The sequence below is a fragment of the Haliotis cracherodii genome, unplaced genomic scaffold (assembly GCF_022045235.1).
Source record: "Haliotis cracherodii isolate W230 unplaced genomic scaffold, xgHalCrac1.p SCAF_3, whole genome shotgun sequence".
NCBI classification, from domain to species: Eukaryota; Metazoa; Mollusca; class Gastropoda; order Lepetellida; family Haliotidae; genus Haliotis; species Haliotis cracherodii.
This window is the reverse complement of record NW_027266286.1, coordinates 29,036,214-29,050,040: the sequence shown is the minus strand read 5'-3', so window position 1 is coordinate 29,050,040 and position 13,827 is coordinate 29,036,214. Positions and strand designations below refer to the sequence as shown.

The 13,827-nt window shown below is 40.0% G+C and overlaps 1 protein-coding gene across 3 annotated transcripts; it reads left to right on the top strand.

Annotated features, from left to right (window-relative positions):
• The first annotated feature begins 143 nt into the window (after window positions 1–143).
• Window positions 144–13,401, top strand: LOC139474467 (uncharacterized). Of its 3 annotated transcripts, none has more exons than XM_071257504.1 (9): window positions 144–202; window positions 3,241–3,451; window positions 4,527–4,574; window positions 5,095–5,171; window positions 6,221–6,275; window positions 7,895–8,075; window positions 9,931–10,037; window positions 11,730–11,831; window positions 12,949–13,401. In XM_071257504.1, the coding sequence occupies exons 2-9, from the start codon at window positions 3,248–3,250 to the stop codon at window positions 12,967–12,969; spliced, it is 795 nt and encodes a 264-aa protein (XP_071113605.1). In that variant the 5' UTR covers window positions 144–202; window positions 3,241–3,247; the 3' UTR covers window positions 12,970–13,401. The 3 variants fall into 3 exon arrangements, with proteins under 3 accessions (XP_071113605.1, XP_071113604.1, XP_071113603.1); XM_071257503.1 differs by having other exon boundaries at window positions 147–313; XM_071257502.1 differs by having other exon boundaries at window positions 147–462.
• The last annotated feature ends 426 nt before the right edge of the window (window positions 13,402–13,827 follow it).

Genomic DNA, 13,827 nt, shown 5'->3' with positions numbered 1-13,827 from the left:
TTCGCCTTATTTCATATTTATATGTATATTTTCTTATCCGAACAAATAATAATATCTCATTGTCGGTAACACGAATAAATTAGTTACAAATTTAGTTTTAAGAAATGTAGTATGAATAACTGACCAATCAGAGGGCACAAACAGGACACACCTCCAGGAAAGGTTTTGGGTTTTCTTGCGTCAAGACTCGCCTCCAATCTAGGTGATGAAACTGGTCTATTTTTAGGGATGAATAATGGGATTGTAGAATGTGGAAGCAACGTTTGTAGTACAAACACAGGAAGTGTTGACAAGCAACTGACAATATACACGTGTGCGTAGACACGACGTGATATTAGTCATAGTATCCGCATAATATATAGGCTTGTAGCCATTGCTTGCACTGTAAATGTAGGTTTACAAATACGTTGAATACCAGTCGTCGACTCACTCCGTGAGGACATCGGACTAAATTTTCTTAAGGTAAATACGCAATGAAGACGATTTTGTTTACTGTTGAAATGTGACAACAACTCTCACAAATCATAGTCTAAATATCGCAATGTCTTAATTTGAACATTTGTCATTTTATTCGTTATCACTCTGCTAGTTTTCCCACACTTGTCAGGTGTTCACATAGATATACTTGTAGGGATTATTGCTGATATAGATTACAAGATCAGAGGAAATTATATTTGACTCTGGATTTGGACAAGTTTCCAGTGTTTCAGATTGCAGTGTTAATTATTCTTGTCATCATGCAGCCTTTTATAGTTTAACAACCGTAGACCTAACCAAGAGCTGCGGTGAGGTCCTATAGTCAAGACATATCCCTACATCACATGATGTAGGATCATGTCTTGACTGTAGGACCCCATTGCAGCTCTCGTTAAGTACCTATACCTCACAATGAATACTAACATTCATTGTCACTTAGGTATAGGACACAGTATTGTACATCCAGAAATAGCCTCTTCCAAATACTAACAAGCAAATGAATGACACAACACCATGCAAAGGACAGTAGTGGTCATTCAAGATCATTCAAAGGTTTAAAGCTGGTGTGGAATGGAAACGAATCGGTCATAAATTCAATAAATTCAACTATCGGTCGACTAATCAGACAGACTAGAACACAATGTGCAACTTAAAACAATGGAGTGACCCAAGCAACCTACTGTATCCACAACTAATAATAGTTGAAGCTATGGTTTAGAATAGAATTGGTAGAAGAAAACTACACACATTCAATTACTATTTAGCTTAAACAGTGTAGACATTGTAGAGTATGGCCGATGTGCAGGTTTTTTACAGTGTAAGTGAAAAGGTCAATATATATTCCAATAAACTATGTACAATTAAGCAAACTATCATCCGCGATTGTCCTGGGTCCTCTACCTTCTAGTATGAAAAAAACCCAGGACACATTTGTGACCATTGCTTTGTCTTGAGCCTGATTTATGTGAAACGATGCTAAAAACAACCATCCAATCAAATTACCCTTTACGTTTGAGAGGTGAGGTGAGGTAAAATTGGGTTTAACGTCTCGTCCAAGATTATTGCACTTATATAGCGACGTGCATGCACGTTTGTGTGGCTGTTTGTACTAGTCCGGACTGATGCCGATTTATGGTGCTAGCACACTGAGATACCATGCCACAGTTTAACATGAATACCCAACTCAGACACAGTATACTGACTCCGAGCCGACCAGTCCTTGTTTTAGCCCCTTAATGCCGAGCGCCAGACAGGGTAACAACAAGTACCATCTTTTAACGTTTTTTGGTATGACGCGGCCGGGGATCAAACCCCAGACCTTCCGCTCTCACAGAGGCGGTCTTTACGTTTGAGAGAATTTGGTGCGCAGTTCAGAGCAATGGAGGTGATGTCACACCAAACTAAGTTATGATGGGGAATAGCCCCAGGGCATTAATCATTATAGAATTGAGATGTAACAGTGTAGATAATTGAGGGTGGCAATATAAAGAAAGTAAATATGTATACAACTATACCTTATATATGTTACAGTCAATGTTTTAATTACTGTTAGGCAATAGACAAAATGTCATTTCAATTATTTTTCCATTTATTATGTTATGATAACAAATTCCAAACATTTTTATTCTCTGAACACGCTGCCATTTTGAATATCAGTTAAATGTAACAAATGTTATACACTATTTGGGATAACACTTTCTTAGTGAAGTACAGCCTCGGTAGTTGAGTGGGTTAGATGGCTGAGTTATTGTGCTGGCGATTAGGTGCCTCACTCTGGCAGTGTGGGTTAGAATTCCGGGTTAGAATTTCGGATGGGACTCAACCCCTCAAAAGTACTAGAATCAGTACTTTACTAAGAAAGTGTTATCCAAAATATTTGTTACATTTGACCACTTTCTCTAAATGGCATTGTGTGTTCACAGCTTTCGGCCACAGGAGCCGTGCCAATTTACACTTGTCAGAGGGGTACACAAAGTATGTGATCTAGACAACCAGTTGTCAGAATTTCATTTTTGTGGAAGCCTCTGTGGCTGAGTGGGTTAGAGCGCTGACTTTGTGTGCTGACAATTAGGTGCCTCTTTCTGGCATTGTCAAACCTGGCATTTTCAACCCAAAAAGTACCAGAATTGGGACTTTACTAAGAAAGTGTTATACCAAATATAACATTTGTTACATTTTTATTCTCTATATCATTACCCAGTAATAATAGGATTAAAAGAAAACAAAAGTCAATGTATATTTTCTTTTTAATTTTGTTGCTTCTAATCCCAGCATAATTAGTTTATTGTTATATGTTTATGACCTTTGAACTTCTTAATAATGTGTGGGCACGGGTGGCCCAGTCGTCTAAGGCGCCGCAGTTCGCTGTGCAGAGTTGCGTCCCTTGGGCATGCCAGAAACCTATGATTGTTGGTTCGAATCCCCCGGTTCGCCCCGATTATGTTTCTAGGTTTGTCAGCACCATACCCGTGCTCGTGGGTTTCACCGAAGTGGTAAACGTTCTGAGACCTGCATCACCTCGGGCTTTCCTCCCACATTAAGCTGACACGCCGTGATATAACTGGAATACTGTTAAAAGTGGCATTAAACCCAACTCACTCACTCTTCATAATGTTTAGTCGATCTGACAGAAACAGAGTTGTAAAATGACTGAAATAATTTGGTGTTTTTATAAATGCCTAAGTAAAAATGTCAGCTATTTTACTTATAGACTGTAACATAATACAACACTGCCACTATCACTGCCACGTTGTTATATTTCAGGTGTAAAATGTCCCTCCAGGTATTACAAGATGAAGAGAGTCATCAGGTTACAGTGCTGGAAGACGCAGCAGGAGATGTGGAAGGCGAGGGGGCAGAGGCAGCAGTAGCAGCGAGCCACAACCATGTCGTTACGTACAAGTTCCGAGACATAAACAGCAAAATGGTTGCTGCATGGCAGGAACACTTTCAAGATCACAAAACAAGGATAGAGGTACCTGGTGAAGTTATGTCCCTTGCTGTCACAGTATTAACACTAGTGACGTAACAATATGGCGATACAGTATTGTATCCCGATACGACGTCCATGATACAATACATCAATTTACAACCCCTGTATTGTGATACATACGATACGTTACATTGTGAGTTATATTTGTGTAAAATCATTTGAATAATAACAGATTTAAGATGTTAAACTAAACTGTTCATAGTCTAGTATTTGCTGTGCAGAGTTGCGTCCCTTGGGCACACCAGAAACCTATGATTGTGGGTTTGAATGTGTTTATGTTTCTTGGTTTGTCAGCACCATGCCTGTGCTCCTGGGATTCACCGAAGTGGTAAACATCTGAGACCTGCATCACTTCGGGCTTTCCTCCCACATTAAGCTGACATGCCGCGATATAACTGGAATACTGTTAAAAGCGGCGTCACACCAAACTCACTCACTCACTCGTGGTTGGACACAAATAGCATAACATTCACAGTGCCCTCTACCAATATGTTTCTACCCCACAATATCCCATCTTTGATCTCTGAAATATAGAAACAAACGATTCAGGGTTCTGATTCACCTGCAAAAAGAAAAAAAGACAACTTATAAAATATGATTACTGTATCGGGATACAAATTGTGTTGCGCCAATAGCATTGGGATATTATGACCGTATCACACCTCTAATGAACACCCAACATGTACAATAGTTATACAATAGTCCAGTGTCTGATTATTGCACTTGTTGTATGATAAGACTCATACTGACAGTCAGTCTTCTAGTGGTAGAGTGTCCGCCCGGACAGCGGAAGGTCCAGGGTTCGAACCCCGGCCACGTCATACCAAAAGACGTTAAAAGACTGGACGCGATGTTAAACCCCATTTCACCTCACCTCCAGGTTAGAACAGGATCCCGGTACCTCTTGCTTGTGGTAGATGGAGATTAGGCTGTGTCACTTAGCATAGATCTTTTCATGCTTTCAATCACCGAAATGTAATACTGCTGATTCCTGTGTAAAAAATATTCACTCACTCACTCTAGTGACTTTCTCTACGCACATATTATATATTTTCAGATATCTCATGGTGACATATTTAAAGATGCTCCTTCAGTTGATGCTCTGGTAAGACCGACATTATCTCGAGACACTGGGAGCAGCATTGTTTCTACAGTGTTATATTAGTACTAATGCTCACATATGCAGAGTTGCCTCCCTTGGTTTTCTGTATGTATTACAAGCTGTTTGCACATATTGCTGGGATTAAGCAATATTCAAATCAAATGACCTTGACAATTGGTAAAACAAGTTCGTATTTCCCATGAAAATGTTATATTAGTACTTCCTGTCAAATATTAACGCTCATATATGCAGAGTAACTTGCCTTTGTTTGCTGTATGTAATACATATTAAGCTGTTTTCACGTATTGCAGGGGTTAAGAAATATTAAAATCAAATGACCTTGACAATTGGTATATTCAATATTTCATATTTCCTATGAAAACAGGCAAAACATTTCATATATACCCACTAACTCTGAACAGTCTTTATCTGTGAGTAAATTTACATCGATTGACTATTTATTAGCTTCATTGAACACTTGACAAGACCCCACAGTTCACAACTGATGTACTTGTACTCTCAGGTGTCCCCTGCCAACAGTTTCGGCTTCATGGATGGAGGGATCGATATGGTCTACAGCTTACACTTTGGTTGGCAGATGTGAGGACTTTTCAGTGTCATATGATATTACATAGATTTTTGTCAGATGTGATCTTGCTGGTCCGACATGTGCTCACTCCATCGACCACTGGTTATCCCACTCAACAGCCATACAGTTAGTCTGTTCACCAGATGTGTTTATTGTTTAACGTACACTCAGCCATATTCCATATGTGTGACACAAGCCTGTCAATAGTCTGTCACCCAGACCCTAGAAAAAAAAGAAAGGAGTCCAAGTGTTTGGGCAAGTCTAGATTGAAATTAAGTCTGAAATTAAGGATTGTTCTGGGCTCCATTTGGATTTTATTTTATTATTTTTTTTTCAGATATATATTTTTAAATAAGATAATTTTATTTCTGGGACTAAATGTCAGTCTAGTCTGTCAATAATGGAATCAGGTCTTACAGTGGATCAAGATTGTTGTGAGTGTATTGTGTAGAGAGATTATGCATGTACATCTTCCCGAGGCATGAGAGTTAACTGACTTTAAAAGACCAGTTTCCACCCTTGCCGACTAGGCTGGAATTCCTGGGCTCTATCTTAGCGCCACCAGTGGCTATTTCCATTTATGTCCCGTCTAAGCCTCTCCTATGGACCAATTAGATTCCACCTCTCATATCACTTGCATTTGCTTCAAATGGCAGCGCCAAGTCAGGACAATCTGCTCGATAATCAAGATCTATATTGTGATAAAACGGGTCTTACATGGCGAAATGCATTAAATCACGTGAGCACCTTGAAAACATGAAAAGAATTTGAAAATATCTGTTGACAACGAGTTGGCGATGCACATTCTTTGCAAATCCTGCTATCGACCGAAATCTGAACGACAGTTTACGAACCGGATTTGATTTCTTTGCGCGATTTTGATTGGACTATGCATAGACTTGTAAGTCCAGTCAAATTGTAACTCCATAATACAAGCCTAGTTCGGCAAGGGTGGAAACTGGACTTTTATAGTCAGTTAACTCCCTTGCCTCGGGAAGATGATGTATGTATGGTGTGGATAGGTTTTGTGTATTGCAATAATTTATCTTTCTTTGAACAGGCAGAAAAGACTCCAAGAAATCATCCGCACCGAAAAACATGGTGAACTTTTAGTGGTAAGTGACTCATTAACATGTGTTCATGTGTACGATGGCTGCATCTACTGTTCCGGTGAGCGATGGCTGCATCTACTGTTCATGTGTGCGATGGCTGCATCTACTGTTCATGTGTGCGATGGCTGCATCTACTGTTCATGTGTGTGATGACTGCATCTGCTGTTCATGTGTGCGATGGCCGCATCTACTGTTCATGTGTGTGATGACTGCATCTACTGTTCATGTGTGCGATGGCCGCATCTACTGTTCATGTGTGTGATGACTGCATCTACTGTTCATGTGTGCGATGGCTGCATCTACTGTTCATGTGTGTGATGGCTGCATCTGCTGTTCATGTGTGTTCATGTGTGTGATGACTGCATCTACTGTTCATATGTGCGATGACTGCATCTACTGTTCATATGTGCGATGGCTGCATCTACTGTTCATGTGTGTGATGGCTGCATCTACTGTTCATGTGTCTGGTTCATTTGTAAAATAAAACACGAAATATTAGGCGTGCATATTAAAAAAATATAGGTTACAGTGTGACAGGTGATGGGGTGGTCTAGTGGTTAGAGTGTTTGCTAACAACACGTAAGACCCGAGTTTGACTCTCCACACAGTTACAATGTATGCAGCCCATTATTGGCATCCCTCGATGTGATACAGCTGAGAGACTGATAAAACTGCATTTTTTTAACTTGTTTTATTTCTTTTACAATGTCATATTAAAACATGCTGATAAGATAAATTTGTTTTAGCAGGATCACAAGGGGTACAAGGGGTTTTATGCCTCCCTCGTATGTTCGTGGTATAAAATCTAACGCGGGACACTTAAAACCCCTTATACCCCAAGTGATCCTGCCACAACAAATTTATCTTACCGGCATGTTTTAATATGACATTGTAATAGAATTAAAACAAACTAAAAATTGATAGAAAACAGCTGTTCGATTGAGTTGAGGTTTTGTGCAATGGCATGTGACTTTCATTGACTCGGAGGGGAAAAACTAGGGATGGGACGAGTCCAGATCTACTACCCGGGTATCCAACCCCCTATTATCCAGCCCTACACGGGTCTCAGGGGTTGGGAACAAAATGTCTGATTGGGAATTGTTGCACTGCTGCCCAGGCAGTAACTATTGAGATACATATATCAAACGATCTGATCATGCGTATCTTTACTCAAAGAAATGCAAGTCAAAAGGAATGGATGTATCATCAGAAAGCAATGCGAACATTAGCGACATGTAGTGTTAACACTAAACTAAAGTGAGTTTTTGTCATTAAACAATATATCACATGACTAACCACAGGTCTGGGTAGTCCTGTGGGTACCCGGGTCCTACTCATGACCCACCCGACCCAAGTACCCGAGTTATCCGTCCCTAGAACAAACGTGCAGCATTTTGCTTCGTAGTGAGGTATAAGGGATTAATTCTGCCTCTTAAAAGTCCACATGAAGCCTGACTTGTTCATGGTGGGGTATATGGGATTTATTCCCCCACTGAGAAATTTATTTTCCTCCAAAGTGGGATACATATTTTTTTCAAGATCACGTGAACCAATCAGATCTCATCATTCTGACATGGAGGTATGATCACAGACTATACACACTCCATGCTCTATCCATCCAGGGAGATGCCATCATCTTGCCAACTTTCGAAGGCGGGGCTAAGGATGATTCCATGGATTGGTCAAAGACAAACGAGGGCCAGCCAATCAAATGGCTAGTATCAGTCCCTACAATGAGAGTCCCTATGAATGTGGAGGGCACAGTGAATGCATATCTCGCCTTTAAGGCTGTTATACTGGCTGGTAAATATGGCACTTTTATTAACTTATGTTATTCCATGGCATTTGATTGGCCAACCAAGTAATTGTTTTGGTGTTTCAATAAACCTTAAAATTATAAGGCCATGCCCCCCAGCTGCCTACTGTTTCCTGATTGGCTGATGAATAGGGGCATGTGGTGAATTATTGTGTTGAGCAATGTCACTGATTTCATATCATATCTACATTTATTAATCAGAATTTAAACATTTCTGCGACCCATGAAGATCCAGGTAGAGAATAGGTCTTCAGCAACCCATGCTTGCCGTAAAAGGCGACTATGCTTGTCATAGGAGGCGACGAACAGGATTGGGTAGTCAGGCTTTCTGACTTGGTGGATGCATGTCATCGCATCCCAGTTGGGTGGATCGATGGTCATGTCTTGTCCATCATATAGCTGGAATATTGCTGAGTGCGGCGTTAAACTACAAACAAAGAAACTTACAAAAATTAGACATTTCGTGATGATTTCCCCTTTCCACACAAGTTGTTTTTACCTCCATAAACACAAAAAATATTGAAGTGTACTCTAAAATGTTTTATGTGGCAATTTTAGTTCCAAATTATCCTCTTGACCTAATAAGAGCTCTACCAAAGATCACCTTGGCTAAATTAGTTTCCAGTTGTAGCGTAACTTTTAACAAGGATTGTAGCCATTTACCATTTACCTTGATGGATGTGTTACTTCATTATATTTTTAGAGGGTGTATCATGAGGTATCGATACAAAACACATGTTTTGATACACACGACATCTTTATCATATATGATATGGCAATTAACTGTAGAATATCATTTTTTGACTGATCAACCTATTTTTAATTTAGCTGACTTCAGATATATAATTTCATGCGTATGATATCACAAACCTTTCAAGATATCTTGACAAAATTGTGTTTTAAATAAATTATTTGATTTTCATCCTCCACAACAGAAAGGAATATTCCTTAATGCTTCGATCTCATTAAAATCAGATCGTAGTTCTCGCTATCGCTAAACAACGATCTGAGGATATCCCATTACGGGTCACGTCAGAATGACCTTTCAACCAACCAATTAGAGCGTCGCTTACCAGATCATGAAAGTGACAGTCGGAATGTGTTTTCTAATCATGTAACCTGGAAATATATAACATGGGGTATTCTGAAAGACAGTTCTGGGTTTTATGATTATATCGATACAATCTAGGCCATCTAAAAGCCATTCCAGAATGTTCTTTTTATCAGTTTTATCATTTTTAATCGAGAATACGTCAAAATATGTTTTGTAGCCTAGTCGACAGTTTGAAACTAGTGTCATCAAGATCGCGAAAGCTGTCTACTGATTGCCTTGTGTCGATTTCTTGTCAGTCATTTCATTGGTCAGTCAAAGTTCCCGAAAGGTCGTTCTGACGTGACTCGTAATGGGATGTCCACAGATCTTTGTTAAGCGGTAGCGGTAGTTTGTTTGAAATAAATAAATGTAAAATGCCCAACAGTGTAAACAAATCTGGACTGCCTCCATGGCCTAGTGTTAGTGTCTGTCTGGGGAGAAGGTCAGGGGTACAATCCCTTGGCACCTAATATCAAAAAACGTTTAAAGATGGTCAGTATACTGTGACTGCACTACAAAGTCAGCATTAGTCTGGACAAGTACAAGCAGCCACACACACACACACATACATATGAACGTCACTACATAAGTTCAATAATCTTGGATGCGACGTTAAACCCCATTTCATCTCATCTTTAACAAATCTGGATGAACATCTAATAATTTATTATTTTATATCATTGTATATGTAGTTATTATGTAGTTTGATTTGACTGATAAAATATTATCTTACTCACATATGACTACAGTCAAGCGACACAATGAAGATGCAAGTCAAGAAAAGATCAGCACAGTGTTGATCCCAGGTCTGGGGACGGCGGTTGGACAGATGCCTGTGTCAGTGTGTGCGTTCCAGGTACGTGCCGATATCACAGTGGCAGCAGTCCTAGTACTCATCATCATACATGTTCAGACTGCATCTGTTGTGCAGTGGTTAGTCTGCCTGGAGAGCATCAGATCGGTGGTTCAATCCCTTGGCCCAATCAAACGAAGATACTTTAAAAGATGGCAGATGTTGTTACCCTGCCCGGCGCTCAGCATTAAGGTGATAAAACAAGGACTGGTCGGCTCGGTCAGTTTGTTGTGTGGACTAGCTATAAAATCGTCATGAGTACAGATAGTACAAGAGCGCGTACACACACATACAGGCATGTTGCTATATTAGTGCAATAATCCTGAATGTTACATTAAACCCCATTTCTCGTCACCTCACTTCATACACAAAGCCATTGTGCTAACACCACTTTGTGAAACGTGGCACTAGCCACATCCTAGATTGTCCAGTGTATTATATCTCTGTTCTAGTATGATAAATACCCTGCACCCTTTCGCTGCCATAGCTTCGTGTTGAGCCAGATTCGTATCAACTAAAACTAGGTGTCAAATGAACTACCTCTCGTCTCTGTGCCTAGCTAGTGATAAGAGAGATCGAGGTGGTGACATCACACCACACAAAACTATGGTGTTGAATCGGTCCAGGATATTTCTTATAAATAAATGGAGGGCGGACGGATAGCCTAGTGGCTAAAGCGTTCGCCCATCACGCTGAAGATCTGGGTTCGATTCCCGACATGGGTACAATGTGTGAAGCTCATTTCTGGGGTCCCCTGCCGTGATATTGCTGGAATATTGCTAAAAGTGGCGTAACACCATACTCACTCACTATAAATAAATGGAGACATGATATCCAGGATAATTGAGGATACCCTATTTTGATATGAAACCCGAGTCTTCTATCAAGCAAAGTCTTAATCAGTCAACCAATCAAATCTTTCAATACATCAACCAATCACCTTCATCAATCGGCTAATCAATAAATTAATTGAAATGACACTTCAAATCGATCAAGCAACACTACATCATTAATACTTCACTGGCTTGTATCCACTATGTTCCTAGTTCACCTGTGAGTACATTGAGCCGATATTTAGGCAGCTAATATAATGATTGGTTGGTTGGTTTGTTGTTTAACGCCGCACTCAGCAATATTCCAGCTATATGACGGCGGTCTGTAAATAATTGAGTCTGGACCAGACAATCCAGTGATCGATATCATGAGCATCAATCCATGCAATTGGGATCGATGACATGCATCAACCAAGTCAGCGAGCCTGACCCTCCTATCCCGTTAGCCTTTTACAACAAGCATAGTCGCCTTTTACGGCAAGATATAATGAGGTTGTGGAAGTCACATGAGCTGTACTCGGTGCATGAACCCCACCATTGCCACCATGCATAGATCATATAACACACGTTGCAGCCATTGTCAAGTGAGACACATTGCTGTTGGTGTGATGCAAACTGAGGTGAGTTGGAATTGAACGTCGCGGCACGACTAAGTGGATGTATGTAATCATGGTTAATGAGGGAACAGTGTATCCAAACCCATGAATTATTGATGTTGTCAACACTTCAATCTGAAACCGATAGGGGTTTTCCAAGCTTTGTATTTCTTGTTTGTAATTAATTCATGAAGAACCTGTTGAATGTGTGTACAAAAGGTCTCATCACTGTCATGTTTAGTGACTGATATTTATGTTCTACTCAGATGCTGCAGGCGTACGAGACATTTGAATTAGATATGAATACATCCCTGATTTCCCCCGAGGAACTGTATGACATCAGCAAGCACCACCAGATGATGTCAAATGTGAGTTGCTTCATCCACTGACAGTGTTAGGGAATGGTTGCCCAGTTATTGAAGGCATCACAGCACAGATCAGAAGTTTATTCTGAAGTAACTTAAGTGACATAGAAGTGCAGAGTTGTATCCCTTTCTCTTACCAGGACCCATTGATTATGGTTTCTGTTATGAAATTTGTAATAAGCACTCCCTTGTAAAGATACATAATCACTGGTCCCAATATACCAGCATGTGGCGTTAAACAACAAACCAAATAAAAAATGTCGGCCATTGTGATCATGCTGTACTAAAGTTGTACAACTGGGTCAGGTGTGTGCTCATTCAAGCAACTTACACAGCAATGTAAATAAAACAGGTTTGAGTGAGTGAGTTGGGTTTAACGCCGCTTTTAACAGTATTACAGTTATATCGCGGCATGTCAGCTTAATGCGGGGGGGAAAGCCTGAAGTGATGCAGGTCTCAGACGTTTACCACTTCGGTGAAACCCACGAGCACAGGTATATGGGGCTGACAAACATAGAAACATAATCGGGGCGAACTGGGATTCGAACCCACAATCATAGGTTCTCTAGTGTGCCCAAGGGACGCAACTCTGCACAGCAAATTGCAGCACCTTAGACAACTGGTGAAACAGGTTTGAACAGGATTGGTTTATTCCTAGTGAAGCACATCAAATGTAAGCTTGTGGCATTATATGCAGGAAAGCTTGACTGCAACCTGATAAAAACAAAAAAGGTTTAGGGTCTGGTGTGGCTGGAAACGGGAAACTGTTTTTTGTTGCCTCGCACGACATCCAATGATGTAACTGAAATACTGTTGCGAGGTGTAAAACTCAACTCCATGTATCCAAGGGCCAGTTTTAGCTCACATCAATCCAGTTTTGACATGGCAGCCATATTGAAAATAACCAATTACATGTACCTGTTTCGTTGTTATTTAGGCAGGTTTGGTGTGTTGTAAATTACAGTCAGGAAAAACATATCCCAAATCCACTTTTTTAAATGTTTGCCGGCAGCGGTGTTCAATGTCTTTATTTAAAGCATTTCTCGTTTTTTGTGTGTATATCACTGTAAATTGTGCTAATACTCGTCTATTCATAATTAATTCATTCATTTTTTTTCAGCCACTGTATTTTAACAGCTGAGAAGTGTTCTGACAGGTAACTAGAACCTGCCATTCAAGGATGGGATGTCACTGAACCTCCATCAGTTCAGAATGGTACCAATGCAAGACCGTGAAGGACTACAACTAAATCATGACAGCTTGTCTGTTTCGAAACACTGAACATGCTAGTAATTGAATTTGCAAACTTGAGAATCACCACTTCAGTATTTCATGAGCGAGGAAGTCCGTTTTTACAATATTTACCTTGGAAAGAAATTCGCTTTATACTCGTCATGGGTAAAGAATTAACAATTGCATTGTCCAGTCAAGGAGCCAGGATTTTCAAAAATCCTTTCTCGAGATGATTTTACTGCTTTCAACACATTACATTTTCTAAATGTTGGACAATTTGCATGGGTTTCATAACCTGTACAAGCAGCTTGAAATCGTAATAGTGTTGTGAGATGAATACTGTTACTGGTACACGTCTGTATGTGTAATTATTTAAAGTGTAGTTTCTTCAGTATACTGTTAAGCCTTGTGAATTCTGTCTACATGCTGTATAGAGATTTTCTTTATAGAACTGTATAAAATTCTGTATGTGTACCATACATGTTGTCTACGTGTTTAGCACCCCTGGGAATTGGAATTTGACTGCCTACACAGATTATTTTGGCACATGATCCAACTTCAGTTGCAAAGGTCACCTTTGAGAATTCAAATTTGTACATACATCTTTGAGGCTGTACAATCCCAGTGTTAATCTGTTAATGTACAAAATGTAACAGTGTTTGTTGTAAATAACCAAGCAATTGAGATACGAATCTCCACCCGATCCTTTTACTGCAAGCTCAAGGACTTTTTCTGCAATCTTGACATGACGAGCCTGACCACCCAA